Source organism: Anomaloglossus baeobatrachus, chromosome 3 (assembly GCF_048569485.1).
Source record: "Anomaloglossus baeobatrachus isolate aAnoBae1 chromosome 3, aAnoBae1.hap1, whole genome shotgun sequence".
NCBI lineage: Eukaryota > Metazoa > Chordata > Amphibia > Anura > Aromobatidae > Anomaloglossus > Anomaloglossus baeobatrachus.
Genome location: NC_134355.1, coordinates 222,325,421 through 222,351,767, shown reverse-complemented (window position 1 = coordinate 222,351,767; position 26,347 = coordinate 222,325,421). Strand labels below are relative to the sequence as shown.

The window sequence follows — 26,347 nt, the reverse complement described above, 5'->3', positions numbered from 1 at the left end:
GGCAGATTGCTTGACTTGGGTGCTGCCCTTGTTAGGGCGGAAGCTTATGCATGGGCACGACAGGGGTTAGCATATACTGACTGTTACCCCCTTTTTTCCAAGTCGGCCCTCTTTTGCCCGTGTATCCAGTGGTGTGAGATCTACTCGGAAAGAAGTTTGGTGAGATCTATCCATTTTATTATTCTTTATTGCACTGCACGTTTTGTATGTTGGTCTTTTTTAGACAGTATAAATTAAAAGTTATATTTTAATCTTTGCTCTATAATCTTATTGATAACAAGGGGCTCACATTGCTGGGTATCCACACTTTCAAGACTAAAGCGGGCTTTACACGCTGCAACATCGCTCAAGCGATCTCGTTGGGGTCACGGAATTTGTGACGCACATCCGGTCGCTTTAGCGATGTCGTTGTGTGTGACACCTATGATCAATTTTGAATCATCACAAAAACAGTCAAAATCACTCATCGGTGACATGCCCCCCTATTCTCGAATACGCTGCTGCTCGGTGTACTAAGTTGTTTGTCGCTCCTGCAGCAGCACACATCGCTGTGTGTGACACCGCAGGAACGAGGAACCTCACCTTACCTGCCGCCCGCTATGCGGAAGGAAGGAGGTGGGCGGGATGTTACGTCCCGCTCATCTCCACCCCTCCACTTCTATTGGGCGGCAGTTTGGTGACGCTGCTGTGACGCTGAACGAACCACCCCCTTAGAAAGGAGGCGGTTCACCGGTCACAGCGACGTTGCAGAGCAGGTATGTGCGTGTGACGCTGCCGTAGAGATAATGTTGACTTCGGCAGCAATCACCACATATCGGTCGTACGATGGGGGCGGGTGCAATCACGCTCGATATCGCTAGCATCGGCTAGCGAAGTCGCAGCGTGTAAAGTGGCCTTTAGTGCCCTGTGTCACCAAGTCTGAATGGAGTAGTAGTCACTAATGCACAATGCAGCTCTGCACACTCTAGATCAGGGGTCTGCTTCTTGCGGCCCGCAGGCACGTGTCCCCTTGACAATTGCAGGGAGCAGTTGTCAGCGCTTTATTTCAGATGAATGTTTTGCCAGTAATGCATACAGTCAATCTCTCCTTGAACAACTATTCCAACGGCAGTCGCCAGCCAATCAGAGGCAAGCGGATGACCCCTAGGATGTCAGCTGCTTGCCTCTGATTGTCCGGCGGCTGCCATTGGAGAAGTTGTGCCAAGAGAGCTTGACAGTCTGCAGCGCCGGCAAAATGTTCATCATAATTTCAGATGAAGTCCTGACAGCGGCGGCCCCTGCACGGCTGCGATTGCTAATGGGTTCACGTGCCTGAGGGCTTCAAGAAGCAGAGAAGAGGATGCCGAGGGAATGGAGGACATATGAGAATAATTTTTTGTTGTTTGTGTGTGTGTATATGAAGAATGGCACAATAGGAGACCAGGATTGGACATTGCTAAAAGAGGACCAGTAAAGGGGACATTACTACAAGAAGAGGACCTGCATAGACACATTAGTAAAATTGGACAATGATGGGCACATTAGTAAAAGGGGACAAAAATGGAGCACTTTACTACAGGATGGGGACAAGGATGGGCACATTACTAAAGGATGGGGACAAGGATGGGCACATTACTACGAGATGGAGACAAGGATTGGCATATTCTTACAGGATGATGAACAGGATGGGCACATTCCTACAAGATGGGAAAGAGGATGGGCATATTACTATAACATATGGACAAGGATTGGCACATTACTACAGGATGGGGACAAGGATGGGCACATTAATACAGGATGATGACCAGGATGGGCACGTTCCTTTATGATGGGGACAAGGATAGGCACATTACTAGAAGATGGCCACAAGGATGGGCACATTACTACAAGATATGGACAAGAATGGGCGCATGGATAAGCACATTACTATAAGATGGGGACAAGGATGGGCATATTACTACAAGATAGGGACAAGGGGATAGGCACATTATTACAGGATGGGGAAGAGGATGGGCACATTACTACAAGATAGGGACAAGGATGGACACCTTACTACAGGATGGGGACAAGGAAGCGCACATTACTACAAGATGGGGACAAGGATGGGTACATTACTACAGGATGAGGACAAGGATAGGCACAGAAATGGGCACATTACTGTAAGATGGGGACAAGGATGGGCACAATTACTACAAGATGGGGACAAGGATGGGCATATTACTAGAAGACATGGATAAGGATGGGCACATAACTACAAGAAATGGACAAGGATGGGCACATAACTACAAGAAATGGACAAGGATGGGCACATTACTAAAAGATGGGGACAAGGATTGGCACATTACTATTAGATGGGGACAAGGATGGGCACATTACTACAAAATGGGGACAAGAATGGGCACATTCCTGCAGGATGATGACCAGGATGGGCACATTCCTACAGGATGGTAACCAGGATTGGCACATTCCTACAAGATGGGGACAAGGATGGGCACATTACTAGAAGATGGGGACAAGGATAGGCACATTACTAATAGATATGGACAAGAATGGGCACATTACTACAGGATGGGGACAAGGATGGGCACATGGATAAGCACATTACTATAAGATGGGGATAAGGATGGGCACATTACTACAAGATGGGGACAAGGATGGGCACACTATTACAGGATGGGGACAAGGATCAGCACATTACTAACAAGATGGGGACAAGGATGAATACATTACTACCAGTGGACCATAATGGGCTCATTACTACAGGAGGGACACAAGGATGAGCTCATTACTACAGGAGGGGCTCATTACTACAGAATCGGCACAATACTACAAGATGGGGACATGGATGGGCAGATTACTACAAGATAGGGACAAGGATGGGCACATTAGTACAAGATGGGGACAAGGATGGGCACATTATCACAGGATGGGACAAGGATCCCCACATTACTACAGATTGGGGAGAAGGATAAGTACATTACATCAAGGGGACCATGATGGGCTCATTACTACTGGATGGCGACAAGGCTGGGCACACGAATGGGCTCATTACTACAGGATGGGCACATTACTACAAAACGAGGACAAGGATGGGCACATTACTACAGGATGTGGACAACGATGGACACAATACCACCGAATGGGGACAATAATGGGCACATTACTACAGGATGGGGACAAGGACTGGCACATTACTACAGGATCATTACTACAGGAACAGCTCATTACTACAGTATGGGCACATTACTACAGAATGGGCACAATACTACAAGATGGGGACATGGATGGGCAGATTGCTACAAGATCGGGACAAGGATGGGCACATTAGTACAAGATGGGAACAAGGATAAGCACATTATTACAGGTTGGGACAAGAATCGGCACATTACTACAAGATGGGGACAAGGATGGGCACATTATTACAGGATGGGGACAAGGATCAGCACATTACTAACAAGATGGGGACAAGGATGAATACATTACTACCAGTGGACCATAATGGGCTCATTACTACAGGAGGGGGACAAGGATGAGCTCATTACTACAGGAGGGGCTCATTACTACAGAATCGGCACAATACTACAAGATGGGGACATGGATGGGCAGATTACTACAAGATAGGGACAAGGATGGGCACATTAGTACAAGATGGGGACAAGGATGGGCACATTATCACAGGATGGGACAAGGATCCCCACATTACTACAGATTGGGGAGAAGGATAAGTACATTACATCAAGGGGACCATGATGGGCTCATTACTACTGGATGGCGACAAGGCTGGGCACACGAATGGGCTCATTACTACAGGATGGGCACATTACTACAAAACGAGGACAAGGATGGGCACATTACTACAGGATGTGGACAACGATGGACACAATACCACCGAATGGGGACAATAATGGGCACATTACTACAGGATGGGGACAAGGACTGGCACATTACTACAGGATCATTACTACAGGAAAAGCTCATTACTACAGTATGGGCACATTACTACAGAATGGGCACAATACTACAAGATGGGGACATGGATGGGCAGATTGCTACAAGATCGGGACAAGGATGGGCACATTAGTACAAGATGGGAACAAGGATAAGCACATTATTACAGGTTGGGACAAGAATCGGCACATTACTACAGGATGGGCGTTAGGATGAGTGCATTACTACCAGGGGACCAGGATGGGCTCATTACTACAGGATGAGGACAAAGATGGGTACATTACTACAGGATGGGGAGAAGGATGGATGGGCTCAATACAACAGGATGGGCACATTACCACAGGATGGGCACATTACAACAAGACAGGGACAAGGATGGGCACATTACTACAGAATGGGGACAAGAATGAGTACATTACCTCAAGGGGACCATGATGGGCTCATTACTACAGGATGGGGACAAGGATGGTTACATTACTACAGGATGGTGACAAGGATGGGGCACATTACTATAAGGGGACAAGCATCTGCAGTCACAAAAATAGCATCACTACCGCATCCTGTCTTCATTTGTTTGGTGCAGAAATGTGGTGTATAAAGTTCAGCACAAAAACTGCATCTCTTGGCAAAAAAAACATAGTTTTCTGCCAGGAAATGCAGGTTTTTGAACTCCGTTCAGCTGAGGTGAGGTCATCGAGTTTAATGAGATTATCTGAGGTCAGTTTAGCTTCTCCCCCTAATTTATTAACCCCAAACACCCAGTTTTGACGTAATCCACACGAGGTCCCACAGTGATTCCTGCTCAGCTACATAAAGTCACAGCGCATGGGCACTGAACAGGCCTACACCCTGTCACTTCAGGCAGAGACTGACTGACCCACAGCTATGACATCACTCAGTTTAGCTGCAGTCACAGCTCGAGGTACCCACATTCCTTTACCTGTAACAACAGGTAACCGGACCCCAGGTGACTTCATTAAACTCAGTGACCTGCATCTGCTGGCAGAAAACTGCTGTTTAATGAAGTCATTGGCTTCATTAAGCCATTGCAATGGCATACACCACGAGCGTCTTTCCCATTCTTTATACCACAGGTTAACTGATTACAACAGATCTGTACAAGCCCACACCAGGGTTGATATATAATTTGTGTGTATCTGAAGAAGGTCCAGGGGACTGAAATTTAATGTCGCACAGAGATCTTGCCTGATAATACACTTTCACAGAATCCATTTTTTTTTTTTGTGTGTGTGTCGGGGCTTAATATTTTACATTGTATAGTGCGCATGCTTATGTTACCATATCTGTATAGTGAGCATGCTTCTGTTACCATATCTGTATGGTTATCATGCTTCTGTTACCATATCTGTATAGTGAGCATGCTTATGTTGCCATATCTGTATAGTAAGCATGCTTTTGTTACCATATCTGTATAGTGAGCATGTTTTGATAACTTTATATCTGTATGGTGAGTAGATTCTGTTACCATTCTGTTACCATATATGTATGGTGATCATACTTTCTGTAAAATGAGCATGCTTTTGTTATCAGATCTATTTAAAAAACATGCCTTTGTTACTGCATTTTCAGTATGTAGTGCTAAGAACCTTACATTTTTTATCTATGTTCATAATAAGGTGATTCATGTCTTCAGTTTTTGCAAAGTGCTTTAGCATATTTATTTCTAATACATCCATAACATTCATGTTTCTCAACATGAAAACAAAAAGTCCAGCCGAAATCTTTTACCTGTGACTGGATGTAAAAAAAACCCTGTTACCTCTGCTGCCTTCATAAGACAAGAGGAGGTTACCAGGTTAAGCATAAGACATTGCTGTGTGCTTGTCCTTCAGCTTAAAACTTGTCAGCATCGTGTCCCGAGTAGGAATATAGTATACCATATATCATAATATATATTCACATTAAAAACACATAATATTGTGACATAATCTTTAACATTAATGTAAGGTGTTTTATTTTTGAAAAACGAATGAATAAAAATTTAATAAGGGCATGTTTGCACGCTATAGAAATTTTCTGCACCAAAAAACACATATTGGGGCCGAAAAATGTATACGCTTTTTGGAGTGTTTTTGATGCGTTTTGGTACATTTTTTGGGGGCGCTTTTTAGTGAATTCAATGGCTTGAAAAGCTAAAAAAAATGCAGGAAAAAAATGGACCAACAATTAACATGCTGCTTTTTATTTTATACAGCACCAAAAACAAACTACACGATAAACTGCACCAAAAAGTGCACCATGTGCACAGGGCCTAAGGGTATGTATACACAGTTTTTTGTGCAGAAATTTTTTGCACCAAAAACGCATCTCGTGGCAGAAAAAGCATCAAAAAACACATTTGTTTTTGGGTGCGTTTTCTTCCATGTGTTTTTTGTGAAATCAATGGCTGGCAGGGAGGAAACAGCATCAACAATTGACATGCTACATATTTTTTCTGCACTCAAAACTGCAAGGAAAAAAAGAAGAAACATTTGCACAGCACTTCAGAATTCTCATAAACTTTGCTAGTATAAGGATAGACATGCAGATTTGGGCAACAATCTGCAAGATAAACTGCACCAAATCTGCATTAAAAAAAAACCAAATAACTCAGCGTATGCACAAAGCCTAAAATAATTAAAGACTGCATAAGATCATTAAAAAAGCATTAAGGGAAAAACATACCTCCGTCCAGAGACCCATAGACTTATTTTACTGCACACTTTGTTCTTATTTTCAAACATTTCTTTACATGTAAACGCCAAGTGTTGCCAGTTTCCAGAATCTAAAATGTTTTCTTGAGTTTCAACTTGTGCCAATGGGGTTAATTTACATTCATCACTTGTACTTGAGCATAGTCTATAAAAATATGAATTAATCTGTCAAATTGTACCTATTAATTAACATCATTTTCTAAAATAAAATAAAAAAGAGCCTAAAATGTTCTACCAATGTTAATTGCCTTAGCTATTTAATACTGAAAATTGTACCTTCATTGCAGCTTTACTGCTTTTTCTGCCCTCTGGTAATTCAACGTTTTATTGCTCAAATATGGCTGCATAGATGGCCAATACAACCCACAATTCATAGATGCTGCATTCAGACTGTATACAACAGCTTTAGCCTATCAGAATGCTCATAGCTTTCAAGTCACTCCCCTAAATCAAAGAAGAAGCGACAGTTGCGGTTTTCCCTACCTTCGGGATCCTGGGTCCTTGGCTGGCCTGAACTATGCAAGAGTGAATGTAGTCTTTTCATGCACACCTACTTCATTAAAAGGCAATCCTGACTGAGGCTGGGGTATATACTGCCTCATAAACAAAGCAGCAGTTAAACAATCCCTTCAGCGCTGCATAGAATGATCTTCTCCTCCTAATGTAATAAACTTTTATAACTTTGATTAGAAATTCAGTGTTCTATAAAGCTAACAGATAACAGTGAGCACTCCCAAGTACAGCTCACGTAGCAGATAATAATGGGCGGACTCGCAAATAACCGGGACCGGCAGGTCTAACCGGATTTAAAAATAAACAAACAAAAAAAAAACCCAGTTCTAACCCGGAATTATTCCAGGATATCTAGCAGGTCACTGGTCTCTATATTAGTCTATGGGGCAAATATCCGGCGCTTAAAGATGGTGGTAGAATGGATAGTGGGATTGGAGCAAGCATGTTATACTTACCGAGTCTCTAGCATGGATCAACCAATCACAGACCTTGTCTGCAGGTCCCTATCAAGGTGTACAACTAAATAAAAAATTGTTGAAGGGTCCCCCCATATGATATCCACAAAGATAAAGCATATGGCAAAAGGCTGAAGCCCCCAGCCATGCACTTATCTTGGGTTTATAGCAAAATAAGGTGGGACTGCATGGGCCTTTTTTCTTAGTTATTTAAATAAATAAATTAAAAAAAATGGCGTGCAGCACACCAATTTTGATACCCAGCCATGATAAGGCTCGACAGTTGGAGGCTGATATTCTCAGGCTGGGGAGAACCATGGTTATTGGGCCCCCCCATCTTAAAAATAGCAGCCTGCATCCACTCAGGATTGTCAAATCCATTAGCTGTGACAATCTCATAACTTTAACAGGGTCTTTCCAAATGCCCTGGTGCGGTGGCAATCAGGGTAATAAGGGGTTAATGACAGCTCACAGTTGCCACTAAGTTCAATAAGGTCACCTGAGGTCAGATTACCTGCGATCTCAGGTGGAGGACCGTTGTAACCTCAAGCTGTGACCGCAAATGACCTGAGTGAAGTCACCGCTCAACGGTACATCTCAATCTCTGCCTGAAGCTCACAGCGGGCGGTCATATTCTATGCCCGCATGCTGTAACTTTAGATTTAGCAGAGCTGGAATTGTTGTGGCATCACATGTGGATTAATTCAGACATGGGTGTTTTGGGGGTTATTAAAGGGGTGTAAGAGGGTGTTTTTTTTATTTTATTTCAAACAAAGGATTTTTTTAGAGTTTGTGTTTATTTCTTTTCACTTACAGATTAGTAAATGGGGGGGGTCTCAGACACTTCCCATTACTAATCTAGGGCTTAGAGGCAGCTGTGAGCTGTCATTAACCCCTTATTACCCTGATTGCCACCACACCAAAGCAAATCAGGATGATCCAGGTAAAGTTCATCCACTAGATATGACAATCCTGAGTGGCTGCGGGCTGCTATTCTTAGGCTGGGTCACCAAAAACCATGGGCCCAGCCTGAGAATATCAGCTCCCACCTGTTGGCTTTCTCATGGCTGGGTAACAAAATTGGAGTGGGAACGCACACCGTTTTTTTCAACTTATTTAATTAAATTGCTAAAAAAAAAAAAAAAAGCTGAATGCGGTTCCTCTAATTTTGGTACATAGCCAACGTAAGCATACAGCTGCTTTATCATATCGACATGAAATTAGAATTGCAGCAAGCTCAGTTTGGTAGCGAGTATTGGTTCACACACACCCATACAAGTTTATGGTTGTGTGAAATGTGAGATGTCATCCAAGTGCAGTGTGAAAAACGCACCGATAGACAGGTGGAGGCCATGGAGAGATTACTCTCTCTCTTCTCCACAGCTGTGATTCATTCGTAACCCCATTGTAGTTTGTAAGCTCCTACAAGCAGAGAGGTCTTTATTCTCTCGCTCTCTCATTATTCAGTCATTTGGCAAATATAAATAATTTTGCTAATCTTAATTGACTAAATATGAGAAAGTTTTATTCTGATTTAATGTCAGATAGTGAGAGAAACATGCATATGTGTCTTTTTAGATAGTGTATGTAAACTTCAAGGTTTCAACAGTACAGCTACATCTCAATAAATTAGAATATCATCAAAAAGTTAATTTATTACAGTAATTCAATATAAAAAGTGAAACGCATACATTATGTTGAATCATTACCAACAGAATGATCTATTTCAAGTGTTTTTTCCTGGTAATATTGATGATTATGGCTTACAGCCAATGAAAACCCAAAAGTAATTATCTCAGAAAAGTAGAATATTATATTCTAGAAATCGAGTTTGTAGTAATGCACACTGTTCTTTAAAATGAATATTAGGACTTCCTGTTCCTGTCCTGGCTGAGGTGGCAGCTTAGGGGAGAAGCTCCTGCCACCCCTCACAGAAACCGACTAAAAACAGACCCCCCGGACGAGCCACCAAACAGAGAGCAGCACAGGAGGTTACCTAAAGCAGACAGCTATGGAACGGTACCTCCTGAGAAGCTCTGGGAGCGGTGAATCAGCCTGGAGAAGCTTTGATATGGACAGAGGAGAAGATAAGATAATGGCACCGAGCCTGATGGGGGAGGAGCCTGAACGCATGGTGAGAGACACAGAAAAGCAAACACAGAGCTGGAAGGGGAGAGATAAGGGAGATATGAGCGAGGAGACAGGAGATAAGGAAGATATGAGCGAGGAGTCACAGGAGGACACAGCAGGAGAGAGGTGGATGCAGGGGACTGATGATGGTGGATCGCAATGGGAGGATGAAGGAGATATGGAGGCAGAGGGGAGAGAAGATGCAGGCAAAGCAGGGCAGCTCAGAGACACAGCAGTGTTGGAGGATGAAACTGACAAACAGCACAGGGAGATTAATCCCACTCAGACTCACAGGAAGTCAAATGCAAGAATTCATAGTACCCCTTCCAAAGGAAACAAAAAGCAGCCTACTACACCAACATCACAAGCCTGCAAGCTATTGGGGGATGGAGGTGGTGGCCCAGTCCAGACAAAGAGAACTAAGAAAACAGCACCACCTGCAGGCCAAGACAAGTACACACAAAAGCTTAATGTGGACTATAAAAAACTGGCTGAAGAAGTGACATCACACTTGTCAAAAGAGGTTAAAGTGGCTATTGAGGCAGCCATACAAACATCATTAGCTAATATGCAAAAACAGATAAATGCCCATGCCTCTAGACTGGCAGAATCAGAGCAGAGAATATCTGACTCCGAGGAGACAATACTGGCTATGCAAGCACAAATAGCAGCTCTAGCAAAATCTAATGAATACTTGAAGGATAAAGCGGACGATTTGGAAAACAGATCGAGACGAAACAACTTACGTATAGTCGGGTTGCCAGAGTCTGTGTCGATTGGACGGTTGGATAATATATGCGAGTTGGAGCTACCGCAGGCCCTGGGCATAAAGGCGAAATTCAGAGTTGAAAGAGCCCACAGAGTGGGTCCACTGAGACACCAGGAGGCAAATAAGGGAGAGGGCCAAAACTCAAACAAGAATACCCCGATAAGAGCCAGGCAGGTGATTGTCAAGTACCTTGATTATAAGCATAAGGAGGAAATATTGAGGGCCTTTAGAGAACGAAAGCGTCCACTACAATATCAAGGCAACAGACTGCTAATTTTTGGGGATTATTCAGCGGAAGTATCCAGAAGGAGAAAAGAATTTACCAAAATTTGCTCATTTCTGTACAACAAAAAAGTAAAGTGCCAGCTATTATACCCTGCTACACTGAAAGTTAGAAACCCCAATGGCTCGTTTGTATACTACAAGGACTACAAAGAAGCAGAAAACATTCTCATGGCAGAGCTCAACAAGACTAGGTCAGAAAGGCAAGAAAAAGGAGCTAGTGGAGAAGGGAATAATAGAAGAGGATCCCCCACAAGCTCAGGAAGAGATGTGGGACGTCTTGGGGGACAAAAGCAAGTCGAGACCAGGGAGGAAAGGAGGCCAAGCCCGGGTCGACAGCATAATTCTCGCCTGGAACACAGGAACCAACCCTTGGAGAGAAACCATGATACCTGAACTGGAACTCGCTCATTGTTTTTCCTTTTTTTGCCTGTTTTTTTTTTTTTTTTTTTTCTCTCTTCCCAAACAGGGAGAGGCGTTGAGGAGGATGCATTACGGAGAGAGGGTTGGGGAGGTGAGAGGAGGAGGGGGAAGGGAGAAAAGAGAGGAAAACATCCCAAAGTCTGGGTCCTCTTCCCCCCCTCTTTTTTTTTTTTTTTTTTTTTTTTTGTTCTTCTCCTTTCTTTCTCCATCTTCTCTCCCCTTGGTCTTTTTTTTTCTTTTTTTCTTTTTCTCCTTTGTCCAGGAACATCATCCAAATTCAAATGAAGTGGGCCTGTTCTGGGCGGACTGATGGCTACCTGGAGTCAGAGATAAGTAGGACTGGAGAATCTTGCTGAGGTTTTGACATACTGTGCTAATTTTTGCATAATTTTCAAAGGCTTATTCAAGTTAGTCCGGGGATAGAACATATATTTTTTGGGGGGTGATTAGGGAGCTACATATTTTGGCTAGGAATAGGGGAGCTCACCAACGTGGCGGGAAACGCCGTGGATTTCTCGGAAGGGAAAATATGTTTTACAGTTACATGCTTTTTGTTGTATTTGTTATATTTGCAAGGTGGGGAAAGGGAGTGTCGATTTTGTGGTACCAACTGTGATTCTAGTGTCGAACATCTCGTCTTCCTTGATGCAGGGGCCCATAGGGGAGGGAGTAGTAAAAGCAGAATACACAGGTTAACATGATACAGATAACTACGTGGAATGTTAAAGGGCTGAGATCACCTAACAAACGAGCAATGATATTGAGACATCTGAAAAGACTAAAGACAGACATTGCCTTATTACAGGAAACCCACTTGGGGGGGGAGGACTTTTTCCGCATGAAGAAACATTGGGTGGGCACCGTTTACGGGGCAGCGGCACAAGGTAGAAAAGCGGGCACTATGATTCTAATAAATAAACAATTCAGTCATGAGGTAGTGGCACATGAGGCAGACGACCATGGAAGGTGGCAGCACTTAACAATCGTTAGTCCAGCGGGTAAACTCAGTATTTATAATGTCTATGGCCCAAATTCACAACAAATCACATTCCATGATGACATAAAGGCCACCATATTAGCAGATGGGGAGGCTAACATTATAGTGGGAGGCGATTTTAACACTGTCCCAGACTCAGCTGAAGATAGGAGGAGGGGCGAGGAGGGGACAGCTAATGTGGGCAGGAGTTTAGACAATAGGGATGTAACATTAGAAGACGTAGGACTGAAAGACATCTGGAGACTAACTCACCCACATGACAGAGAGTATACACACTTCTCTCACCCTCATGATAGCTGGTCACGTATTGATCAGTTCTGGATCTCGCAAGACTTACTGAGTGGAACGCAAGATTGTGTGATAGAGAATATGGTGATCTCTGATCATAGTCCGGTGAGATTGGGCATTAGAGAGAAATTCAGGAGAGGTACAGATATCATATGGAGATTCCCATCGTTCCTTCTCAGGCAAGATAATTTCCACAAGGTGCTACAGGAGTGGTGGGGAGAATTCGCAGAGGACAATAAGGAACATAGAGAGTCCCCAGTGATATTTTGGGAAACGGCAAAAGCGGTCCTAAGGGGCCGTCTGGTGGGGTACGCAGCCATGATCAAACGGAAAACCAATGAGAATTATAATTTCCATAGTGAAGCAGTACGGGTAGCATATACAAATTATGTGACAAATAGATCTCCCATGACAAAAGGCAGATGGTTGGAGGCAAAAGAGGGATTTGACGAATGGGCCAAAAAAAAGGAACAACTATTCTGGTCGCACAAGGAGGTTGACTTACATAGGTTTGGCAACAAGGCGGGAAGGATGTTGGCCAATCTGGCAAGGGGCAGCAGAAAGATGACAGTGATCTCTAAACTGAAAACAAAGGGGGGAGAGGTGACTACGGATCCTAAGGACATTAATAAACTGTTGGGAGATTACTATAGAAAACTATATGGGTCAGGGAATAACGACATGACTGATGAGGCAGAGTGGCTAAGACAAGCCCAAATGCCTAGCTTGACGGAGGAAGATTTGAGTGCCTTAAACGCAGATATCACAGTAGAGGAGGTGACGAGAACAATTGGGGAGCTTAACACCAACAAGGCACCGGGACCTGACGGTTTCAATAGTGAATTCTATAAGGCTCTGAAGGATCTGATCTCGCCGGATCTAACCTCAGTCTTTAATGCTTTCCTGGGAGGGGCGGAAATACCCAAAAATTCCAACATAGCATATATTAAATTACTCCCCAAGGGAACCAAGGACCTGGATGATCCCTCTAGTTATAGACCTATATCGCTCATAAATCAGGATTTAAAAATTATGTCCAAGATCATGGCTAATAGACTGGCCGAGATCTTACCTAGGATTATTACGAATCACCAGGTGGGGTTTATTAAGGGGAGAAATGCCGTTACCAATATCCGAAAGACAATTCTAGTGGTAGACGCGGTTAGACTGGGTCTCACTGAGGGAGGGGCTAGACCTGCCCTAGTTACACTTGACGCAGAAAAAGCGTTTGATAATGTAAATTGGGGGTGGTTAGACAGGGTAATGGAGGCCATAGGGATTGTAGGCAAGATGAGACTTTACATTAGAAACCTTTATGCCAACTCGGGAGCTAGGGTTCACACTCCGGGCTTTCTATCAGACGTGTTCCCTTTGATGAAGGGAACAAGACAGGGCTGCCCATTATCTCCTCTTTTATTCAACCTGGCAATCGAGCCGTTGTCAAGAATACTACAGGGACAAAATAGCTTTAAAGGAATCAAGATAAGGGGTTCAGAAGTAAAGACAGCGCTTTTTGCTGATGACATCATACTTTATATGGGGGACCCCGGTGCGGATTTGCCACAGACTCTTGCCTTGATTGAAAAATTTGGCTCATTCTCCGGTTTCAAACTGAACAAAAAAAAATGCGAGATCATGTTCCTAAAGGGGCATCATGGGACAATGGGGGGACAAATAAGGGATGGCTGTCTATGTGGAATTCCTATAGCACAATCTTCAATTAAATACCTGGGAGTGCATATAGGAAGATCGGTGGAAACAATCTATAACTTGAATTATGGACCGCTAATCAGGAAAATTATAGTTCAATTAAAGGGATGGAAAGGTCTGCCACTTCCATTACTGGCAAGATGTCACCTGATAAAAATGATGAGCTTTCCTAGGCTGCTGTATCCCTTCCAGACAATCCCGCTATTGCTAAAACTAAAGGATGTGAATAAGCTCAACTCCGCGTATACAGAATTTCTGTGGAGGGGAAGGAAACCCAGAATAAAGCTGCGTACGCTGATGAAGTCAGCAGAGGAGGGAGGTCTAAACTTTCCAGATGTCCAAGGGTATAATCTTGTATGTATCATGAGGCATGTAATTGATTGGGTGAGAGGAACGAGTAGGCACTCAGATCATGCGATGGAAACTAAATATGCGTCACCGTGGGATCTGACGTCCATTCTGCACTCCCCACTATCCAGGGTTGAAGGGCACATAAGGAACTCAATTATATTCCGAGACACCATGCTAACATGGAAGTCGGTAAGGAAAAAACTGGGGCTCTCATGGAAAGTGTCCAAGTACTTGAACCCCTGGGCATTCCCAAATTTTCCCCTGGGACGAGAAAACAAGCTATTTACTAGATGGAAAGAGAGGGGAGTCAGGAGAATGATAGATGTTATGAATGTGGAGGACAGGAGGTGGATGACAGGTCGGGAAGTGCTGGATAAGTACAACCTTAATAGCTCACATGTCATCCAGTATGAACAATTGAAACATGGAATAATAGGAGACCTGGGTGTGGTTGGAAGAGAGCTGAACAGAAGTTCGATTGATGAGTTACTGGAATGTGATGTAACAAGTATAAATGTCTCTAAAATTTATCGATCGCTAAGGGGGGTGCTTATCTCTCGGGAGGATAGTCGGACTTTAAAAGCGTGGGGGAAACAATTGGGAAGGGAAGAAGTGGTGGATGATATACTGAGAGGATGGGTACAAGTGCGGAAACACATTACCAATGAGAGATGGAGAGACACTCAATTCAGAATTCTACATAGGGCCATTATAGGTTTCAACATACCAGGTAGGGATAGGTGGTGTCCTAAGTGTCAAAAAGAAAAAACGGATATGCTGCATGGGCTATGGGAATGTGAGACAATCGCTAGGTTCTGGAACCAAGTCAGACTATTTGCCCAGTCAACATGGGGAATTTTCAGCAAACTAGACTTAATGGTGTGGATTTTCCACTCCTTTGAGGGAGGAGTAGGAGGAGGACCGAGCACGCAGGAAAAGAGGAAATACGCAATAACGCATGACATAGCCATGATAGCTAAGCGTTGCATCTTAAAACACTGGATTCAAAGGGAGGGCCCATCCATAAAGGAGGTTGTGGGCGAACTACACAACCTTCTGAAGTGGGAAAAACTAGAAGCGGAGAGGGATAAAGATGGGTTGACAGCCAAGTTTTTTGTGAGATGGAGACATTTTATTGAAAGCCAATTCACACAGGGAGAAATAATTAACCTGATGGCACCTTTTGTTCACTCGGAGTGGTATATCCTGAGCGATATCCAGGACAGCCTGGGTAAACTGAGAATCACCTAGGAGGGGGCTCTGGCGGGAGGGGGAGACGAGACGGTTGGGAATACCAAGACACGCTAGCAAAATTGAAATCATTCAGGGACGACACAGAGATTTAACGAATTGTATTGCATATGTTATATTATATTTCATTACCTATGTTTTGGTTTAATGTTACTGTATACTATCTTAAATCGAACAGCAACATGGAACTCCAAATTGGGGTATCACCCACCTCTATGTCACATTTTGTCAGACGAATGTTCTTCTTTTGCAATGATACTTGTCATGTTTTTACAAATTTGAAAAATCAATAAAAAACGTTTTGGAAAAAAAAAAATGAATATTATTGGTACAGTTTCTGCATATCATTTTGTATTGGTTGAGGGAGATATTACTCAGCAATTTGCCATAATTTCCACTGTTAAAACGAATATATTCATTTTTATCCACCTTTTTGAAGAAGGTTTTGGTATAAATCCTATTATTGTGATGATATAGCGTGAGATCTAAAAATTCGACTTCGTTTTTTGAGTTATAGGTGTAAAGACTAGGGATGATTGAATACCCTATTATTCGCTTCGCCAAATATCTGACGAATACCTCGCAGCTATTCAGGTATTCGTGAATATTAGACCCCCAATGCAAGTCTATGGGAAACCAGAATAATTTCATGTTGGACATGTCGGTGACCTGTGGTGACTGAGGAAGAGGCTGAAATGGATGGGAAAAGGCAGAAACAGTATGGGCACAGCCTGTAGAAGGTGCCTCACTGCATTTATGCCCCCTCCCGATTCATCCAAGATGACAGGACGCACACCAGCGTGCCGCCCGCATTCACCCTCTTCCACTGATTTCTGTCGCATGTGCCATGACACATGCGACAGAAGACTCCTCCCCGGGTCCAGCTAAGTTACCCCCCAAAATCCCCCAGTGTTTCCTGGTGTTCCCCGGTGTTTCTACCTTTTCACAGCATTGATTCCCCGCGTCCCTCCTCCTTCACAATAAACGCTAGGCGCATGCGCAGAGTGCGGCTGTCAGCTCAGCTTCCTGTGTTCAGTGTGAGCTACGCTGGCTCCACGCACACGGCTGCTGTGACCCGGGGAGGGTAGGTGCAGATTCTTTGCACCCACACTCTCCTCACATGGAGGGTCTGCACTCCCAGAAAATGAGGGACAAGTTTCCTGAGTGTGCCCTCCATATTTTAGAAGGTCCAGAGTCGTCGTGGAACTTCCAAAATGGATTACATGGGATTTGTTTTTTCTTTGCAATAAATTGCTTAAAGAGGGAATGGTTGGGGAGTGTTTTTTCAAATATTTTTTTTTTTTTGTCGTCTTTTTTTTCTATTTTTATTACGGATTTTATTGGTGATGTCTGGTATCTGATAGACGCCATGACATCACCAACTGCTGGGCTTGATGTCAGGTGACATTACACATCTGGTATCAACCTTATTTATTACCCCGTTTGCCACCGCACCAGGGCAATGGGATCAGCTGGGGCGGCTAATTATAATTATAGCTGGGGCGGCTGCGGCCTGCTATTTTTAGTCTGGGAAGGGCTAATAACTATGGACCTTCCCACCCTGAGAATACCAGACCACAGCTGTCCACTTTACCTTGGCTATTGAACCAATTTGGAGGAACCCCATTTTTTTTATTATTTATTTATAAATAATTATAAAAAAAAGAGCCTGGGGGCCCTCCAAATTGGATCCCTAACCAAGGTAAAGCGGACAGCTGTGGTCTACAAGCTGCAGCCATCTGCTTTACCCTATCTGGCTACCAAAAATGGGGGGGGACCCCACGTAGATTTTTTTTTTAATTATTTATTTTTTTGGCTAAATACAAGGCTAGGCACCCTTTAGTGCCACATGAAAGTCACTAAAGAGTGCCAGCTTAGAATATGCAGGGAGGTTGGACATTATATTTGTGCTTGACATCGGTCTGCCTGTCTATCTATCCATCTATCTATTCATTATCTATCTATCCCTCCATTTACCCCTCCATTTACCCCTCCATTTACCCCTCCATCTACCCCTCCATCTACCCCTCCATCTACCCCTCCATCTACCCCTCCATCTATCCCTCCATCTACCCCTCCATCTACCCCTCCATCTATCCCTCCATCTATCCCTCCATCTATCCCTCCATCTATCCCTCCATCTATCCCTCCATCTATCCCTCCATCTATCCCTCCATCTATCCCTCCATCTATCCCTCCATCTATCCCTCCATCTATCCCTCCATCTATCCCTCCATCTATCCCTCTATCTATCCCTCTATCCCTCTATGTATCCCTCTATGTATCCATTATGTGTTTATCAATCCATTCATCTATCCATCCATCTATGCATCCATCCATGCATCTATCCCTCTATCTATCTTTCCATCTATCCCTCCATCTATCCCTCAATCTATCCCTCAATATATCCCTCTATCCATTATGTATCTATCAATCTATCTATCCCTCCATCCATCCCTCTATCCATTATGTATCTATCAATCTATCTATCCCTCCATCCATCCCTCCCATCCATCCCTCCCATCCATCCCTCCCTCCCATCCCTCCCATCCATCCCTCCCATCCATCCCTCCCATCCATCCCTCCCATCCATCCCTCCCATCCATCCCTCCCATCCATCCCTCCCATCCATCCCTCCCATCCATCCCTCCCATCCATCCATCCATCCATTATGTATCTATCTATCAATCTATCTATTAGATAGATAGATAGATAGATAGATAGATGGGCGGCATGGTGGCTCAGAGGTTAGCACTGCAGTCTTGCAGCACTGGGGTCCTGGGTTCGAATCCCACCAAGGACAACATCTGCAAGGAGTTTGTATGTTCTCCCCACGTTTGCGTCGGTTTTCTCCGGTTTCCTCGCACACTCCAAAGACATACAGATAGGGAATTTAGATTGTGAGCCCCAATTGGGACAGTGTTCCTGATCTATGTAAAGCGCTGCGGAATATGTTAGCGCTATATAAAAATAAAGATTTATTTTATTTTCTAGATAGATAGAGGGATAGATGGATGGATAGATAGATAATGGATAAATAGATGGATAGATAGATAATGGATAGATAGATGGATACATAGATGGAGGGATAGATAGATAGAGAGATAGATAGGATACAATAGAAAGAGGGATAGATAGAGGGATAGATAGATAGATAGATAGATGATATTACAGCTTTTATTTGTGATGTATGTGTTTCCCCCCAACAGTATGTGTGATGGAGCAGTGACCTTGCGGGAGCTTGGATTTGAGTTCTCGCAGGGTCACTGCCGGTCAGTGACGTCACTCTGAGTTGTGCTGTACGGCAGGACTGAAGTTCTCACGAGCGGTAATGTGTTGACATCACCGACCGTGAGAAATGACCTGGAGTTACCCCTGCAGCATCGTTCACGGAATGAGGCTGCATTGAGCCCTCGCTCACAGACGTCGCTGAATCAATGTGGATTACACCGGACCTGGATATTTGGGGCGTTAATAAAGTGGTGACAGAGGGTATTTTTGGTGTTTTACTTCAAATAAAGGATTTTTCGGTGTGTGTTTATTTACTTTACTTACAGATTAGTGATGGCGTGTCATAGACGCTGCCATTACTAATCTTGGACTTAGTGGCAGCTATGGGTTGCTATTAACTCCTTAATACCCCGATTGCCACCGCATCACGGCAATCGGGAAGGGCCGGTGACACGCCGGGACTGTCGCATCTAATGGATACGTCATTCTCGTGGCAGCAGCGGGCTAACATTCTCGGCCGCAAGAGGGGGGGCCTAACCATGGCCCTCGCCCTCCCCAGCCTGAGAATACCGGCCCGCTGCTGTGTGCTTACATCGGCTGGTTATCATTGTTTTAAATTATTTATTTTACTATACGATATAGACCTGCCCACCGGCGGCTGTGATTGGTTGCAGAAAGACAGCTGTCACTCAGCGTGGGGGCGTTTCTGACTGCAACCAATCATAGACGCCGGTGAGCGGGGGAAGCAGGGAATACGAGATGGAATAATGTGCGGCCGGCATTTTCAAAAGCTCCACGCCCGTGATCGGTAAGAAAGAGAGAGGAAGAGACCGATTGACCAAAATGGCTGCTGGCTTATATAGCACCTATGAAGGTGTGCGGCTAAACCAATCACAGTAATACCACAACAAAGATGGCTGCGGCGTTACTGTGAGGGCAAGCAACATCAGATGTGTTCATTGGCTGGAAAAAGGCGCGAAGAAGTCTAGAAATTAAAATAAAATTATCGGAGCGAATACCATATTAGCTACCAGATAGCGAATACCTCGAAAACCCTATTATCCGTTGGATACCGAAACGCGGCGAATACATTCAGTCATCCCTAGTAAAGACTAATCCCCAATCATTCTGATGGATTTGGTTGAGGAAGGGATCCATATTATTTTCCTTGTTATCCCAAATGAGGAACAAATCATCAATAAATCTCTTTTATACTATGATATTCTTGTTATAACAGGAATTTTGGATATATAACATTTCAAAAATGCCCATAAACAGGTTAGAGTAAGTGGGTGCTACCCTTGACCCCATTGCTGTGCCGAGGCGCTGGTGGTACAGTTTGTCTAGGAATGTGAAGAAATGGTTATATAATATGAATTCCATGCTTTGAATTATGAGTTCTTTCTGTACGCTTGGAATCCTTATATCATTTTTAACAAACTGAGAAAAACAAAATAAACCAACGTCATGGGGAATATTCGAATATAGTGATGATACATCCATGGTTATGAATACATAAGTTTCTTTCCATGGTATATCCTTCACTATCCCAATGAGGTGAGAGGAGTCTCTCAGATAGCTAGTCAGATCTAAGACATGAGGTTGCATTAATTGATCTATATATACCATGGAAAAAAACATGTATTAATTTACATATCCAAAATTCCTGTTATAATAAGAATATCAGAGTATATAAGAGATTCAGTGATAATGGAATTATCAAGAAGATCTTGAAAAAACATTGGGAGATTCTGTTAAATGATCCCGTTGTAGGAGGTGTTTTCCCTGCTCACCCGGGGATCACCTTTAGACGGGCACCAACCATCAAGAATATAGTGGCCCCATGCAGACTAAGGTCCAATTAGGATAGGTGTACTAATAACAATTCCCCTGGCTCCTATAAAGGTTTTGTAAAACATCGTATGTGCTGTAAAACCACCTCACATGTCAATCAGATCATGTGATTTATCTCATTGACTGTGAGTGTGGTAAACAATATATAGGGAGAATGACACAGTCACTCCATAATGGACTAAACTCCCATAAGTATAACATAAAAAATGGTTATCTATTACATGGGCTGTCGAGACACTGTACACAATAAAAATGTATCCCTCAGTATAACCCTGATTGATCACATGCATCCTGATGTGTCTAATAGATTGGAAATACTCAGTAAAAAAGAAACCTATTGGATATATAGATTAGACGCAGGGCCGTATTTGCCATTAGGCACTTGAGGGCACGTGCCTGTGACAGCGCCTTCCAGGGGGGCGGCGCCCAGACCAAAACTTTAATTTTTTTTTTTTAAAATCTTCCTCCCTCCTCCAAACTCTTTATTAAATCCGGCGCCTTTTTGGAGGAGGGAGGGGGAGCCGCACTCATTTATAGTCGCGTCTATAACATGCGACTATAAATGAAACTGTGAGCGTGTCGGCACTTCCGGGGTCAGAGGAGCTGGAATCAGCTCCCCGCCCCGACGTGCTGCCGTGCGCTCACTGTGCAGAGGTCACAGCAGCGTGAGGCAGCGCCACGCAGAGGACGGGAGATGGAACCGCCACCGAGCAAGATGTCAGATCCTGCCGCCCCCACCGCCACCGTGGAGAACGGGAGATGCAGCCTTGCGCAGGTAAGCGCTTTACAGCCGAAGACAGCGCCAAACAAGCAACCTGGGGGGTGCGCAACATAAAGGATGAGGAGATGGAACATGATGTGGGGGCGCAACATGGAGGATGAGGGGATGGAACATGATGTGGGGGCGCAACATGGAGGATGGGGGGATGGAACATGATGTGGGGGGGCAACATGGAGGATGGGGGGATGAAACATGATGTGGGGGCGCAACATGGAGGAGGGGGGATGGAACATGATGTGGGGGCACAACATGGAGGTTGGGGGGACGGAACATGATGTGGGGGCGCAACATGGAGGATGGGGGGACGGAACATGATGTGGGGGCGCAACATGGAGGATGGGGGGACGAAGCATGATGTGTGGGGGCTACATGGAGGATGGTGGGGGGACGAAGCATGATGTGGGGGCGCAACATGGAGGATGGTGGGGGGATGAAGCATCATGTGGGGGCACAACATGGAGGATGGGGGGTGAAGCATGATGTGGGGGCACAACATGGAGGATGGCGGGGATGAAGCATGATGTGGGGGCACAACATGGAGGATGGGGGGGATGAAGCATGATGTGGGGGCACAACATGGAGGATGGGGGGGTGAAGCATGATGTGGGTGCACAACATGGAGGATGGGGGGGTGAAGCATGATGTGGGGGCACAACATGGAGGATGGGGGGGTGAAGCATGATGTGGGGACGCAACATGGAGGATGGGGGGATGAAGCATGATGTGGGGGCACAACAAGGAGGATGGGGGGGAATGAAGCATGATGTGGGGGCACAACATGGGGGGGATGAAGCATGATGTGGGGGCACAACATGGGGGGGATGAAGCATGATGTCGCGGCACAACATGGAGGATGGGGGGGCACGAAGCATGATGTGGGGGCACAACATGGAGGATGGGGGGCACGAAGCATGATGTGGGGGCACAGCATGGAGGATGGAGCATGATGTGGGTGTGCAACATGGATGATAGGGGGATGAAGCATGATGTGGGGGTGCAACATGGAGGATGGGGGGATGAAGCATGATGTGGGGGTGCAACATGGAGGATGGGGGATGAAGCATGGGGAGTGCAACATGGAGGATGGAGCATGATGTGGGGGCGCAGCATGAGGGATGGAGCAGAATGGGAAAATGGGGGGGGAGGGAAAATGAGGATGGTGGACAGTATAGCAAATGGGAGTTGCAGTATTGAGAATGAGAGGCATGGTATGGAGAATGGGGTAGCATGGGGGGAGGCATGGTATGGAGAATGGGGAAGCATGGGGGGTGCTCAGTATGGAAGGGGAACCATGTTGGGCTTGGTATGGAGGGGGCTTGATATGGAGAAGGGGCAGCATGGGGAGCGCTCAGTTAGGAGCCTGGGAGGGCTCGGTATGCAGAATGCAAAGCAGAAGGTTCATTATAGAGTGGGGACATCATGAGGGGGACAGTTAAGTGGGGGCTGCATGGAGAGGTGGGGACAGTGGAGGTCATAGTTCATAAGTGAGGAAGGTCTGGAGGGTATAATTCAGTGCTGAGGACAGTGGGGGTTTTCATTTGAGGGGGCACTGTAGTGGAAATGTTATAGGAGAGAATGTGGAGGCCGTATACTATAAGTGACACGGTGTGAGGTCATTTTTTGTGCAGTGAGCTCAGTGATGGGCAATTATTTATTCTTGGGCACAGCCTTGGGCTTAGTTAGGGTGGTTACTCTTTAGTGAGAATTATGTCTGTCACCAGGTTTTTGCCACCTAATTTGAGAGCAGCATAATGTAGGGGCAGAGATCCTGATTCCAGTGTTGTCACTTACTGGGCTGCTTAGTGTAGTTTTGATAAAATCACTGTTTAATCAGCAGTAGTTATAATTTCAGGACTACTTGGTGTGCTGCAGAAATATTTTACTCCCGGAATCCATTCTGTCTGCATGTTCTGGTTCTCGGAAAAACTCGGGACCACGGTAGTCGGACCCCCAGCGATTGGAAAGTTATTCCCCATCCCAAGGATAGGGGGTAAGCTTCCTATGTGAGAAAACCCCTTTAAAGCATTGACTGATTCCAGCAATGTGTCACTTACTGAGCTGTTTGCTGTCATTTTCTCTGCTGCAGTTCTTGCAGTTATACAGAGCTCATGAATATGCTGCACTACCTGCAGCACACCAAGATTACGGAAAACAGAGCAGTGTATATGGGCTTCATTAGGAGTGAAAGGCAACAACTTCAATAGGTATGCACAAATAAGAAGAAACAGAAGTCTTTAAATTTGCCTAAGTATCTGTATATCCCATGGTCAATTAGCGATAATAAACGCTATAGTGCACATAAAAAGTTTTATTAGACACAAGGTCCATGGGGTATAGAATATAATAAAACACAGGACAGGATTTGACAATGACAGGCGATATAATCCCCATGTGGGGCCACATGCAGGGTAATTCATATACTGTCTCCCTGATATACAAAGTGCTGAGTGCTAGAACCAAGCTTATACATGAAAACAACTACCAGCCTTTACTTACAGCAGTGACTGACCAGAGTCAGATAATCACAGGCTAGAAAAACAGTGAGCCATAGAGAACCACAACAGCACTGGCTAACAGTACTGGAGCTTACCAACCCGGGGGAGATCGCAATACAGGGAGCTTACCAACAGGGGGAGATCGCAATACAGGGAGCTTACCAACAGGGGGCGATCGCAATACAGGGAGCGTACCAACAGGGGGAGATCGCAGTACAGGGAGCTTACCAACAGGGGGAGATCGCAGTACAGGGAGCTTACCAACAGGGGGAGATCGCAGTACAGGGAGCTTACCAACAGGGGGAGATCGCAATACAGGGAGCGTACCAACAGGGGGAGATCGCAATACAGGGAGCGTACCAACAGGGGGAGATCGCAATACAGGGAGCTTACCAACAGGGGGAGATCGCAATACAGGGAGCGTACCAACAGGGGGAGATCGCAATACAGGGAGCTTACCAACAGGGGGAGATCGCAGTACAGGGAGCATACCAACAGGGGCGAGATCGCAGTACAGGGAGCATACCAACAGGGGCGAGATCGCAATACAAGGAGCTTACCAACTGGGGGAGATCGCAGTACAGTGAGCTTACCAACAGGGGGAGATCGCAATACAGGGAGCTTACCAACAGGGGGAGATCGCAATACAGGGAGCTTACCAACAGGGGGAGATCGCAATACAGGGAGCTTACCAACAGGGGGAGATCGCAATACAGAGAGCTTACCAACAGGGGGAGATCGCAATACAGGGAGCTTACCAACAGGGGGAGATCGCAATACAGGGAGCTTACCAACAGGGGGAGATCGCAATACAGGGAGCTTACCAACAGGGGGAGATCGCACTACAGGGAGCTTACCAACAGGGGGAGATCGCAGTACAAGGAGCTTACCAACAGGGGGAGATCGCAGTACAGTGAGCTTACCAACAGGGGCAGCTCGCAGTACAGGGAGCTTACCAACAGGGGGAGATCGCAGTACAGGGAGCTTACCAACAGGGGGAGATCGCAGTACAGGGAGCTTACCAACAGGGGGAGATCGCAGTACAGGGAGCTTACCAACAGGGGGAGATCACAGTACAGGGAGCTTACCAACAGGGGGAGATCGCAGTAAAGGGAGCTTACCAACAGGGGGAGATCCCAGTACAGGGAGCTTACCAACAGGGGGAGATCGCAGTACAGGGAGCTTACCAACAGGGGGAGATCGCAATACAGGGAGCTTACCAACAGGGGGAGATCGCAATACAGGGAGCTTACCAACAGGGGGAGATCGCAGTACAGGGAGCTTACCAACAGGGGGAGATCGCAGTACAGGGAGCTTACCAACAGGGGGAGATCGCAGTACAGGGAGCTTACCAACAGGGGGAGATCGCAGTACAGGGAGCTTACCAACAGGGGGAGATCGCAGTACAGGGAGCTTACCAACAGGGGGTGATCGCAGTACAGGGAGCTTACCAACAGGGGGAGATCGCAATACAGGGAGCTTACCAACAGGGGGAGATCGCAATACAGGGAGCTTACCAACAGGGGGAGATCGCAGTACAGGGAGCTAACCAACAGGGGGAGATTGCAGTACAGGGAGCTTACCAACAGGGGGAGATCGCAGTACAGGGAGCTTACCAACAGGGGGAGATCGCAGTACAGGGAGCTTACCAACAGGGGGAGATCGCAGTACAGGGAGCTTACCAACAGGGGGAGATCGCAGTACAGGGAGCTTACCAACAGGGGGAGATCGCAGTACAGGGAGCTTACCAACAGGGGGAGATCGCAGTACAGGGAGCTTACCAACAGGGGGAGATCCCAGTACAGGGAGCTTACCAACAGGGGGAGATCGCAGTACAGGGAGCTTACCAAGAGGGGGAGATCGCAATACAGGGAGCTTACCAACAGGGGGAGATCGCAATACAGGGAGCTTACCAACAGGGGGAGATCACAGTACAGGGAGCTTACCAACAGGGGGAGATCGCAGTACAGGGAGCTTACCAACAGGGGAAGATCGCAATACAGGGAGCTTACCAACAGGGGGAGATCGCAGTACAGGGAGCTTACCAACAGGGGGAGATCGCAGTACAGGGAGCTTACCAACATGGGGAGATCGCAGTACAGGGAGCTTACCAACAGGGGGAGATCGCAGTACAGGGAGCTTACCAACAGGGGGAGATCGCAGTACAGGGAGCGTA

General features: G+C 45.6%; 1 protein-coding gene across 6 annotated transcripts in view; it reads right to left on the bottom strand.

Moving 5' to 3' along the window:
• Positions 1 to 26,347, bottom strand: part of LYST (lysosomal trafficking regulator) — a 1,763,279-nt gene that overhangs the window by 1,255,696 nt on the left and 481,236 nt on the right. For all 6 annotated transcript variants that reach the window (XR_012751618.1, XM_075339737.1, XM_075339736.1 and 3 more), the window contains exon 13: positions 6,613 to 6,786. Coding sequence is in view for 5 of the 6 variants with exons in the window: in XM_075339737.1 (XP_075195852.1) it covers positions 6,613 to 6,786 (174 nt within the window). In the remaining variant the exon portion in view is untranslated. The remainder of the gene's footprint in view (positions 1 to 6,612; positions 6,787 to 26,347) is intronic.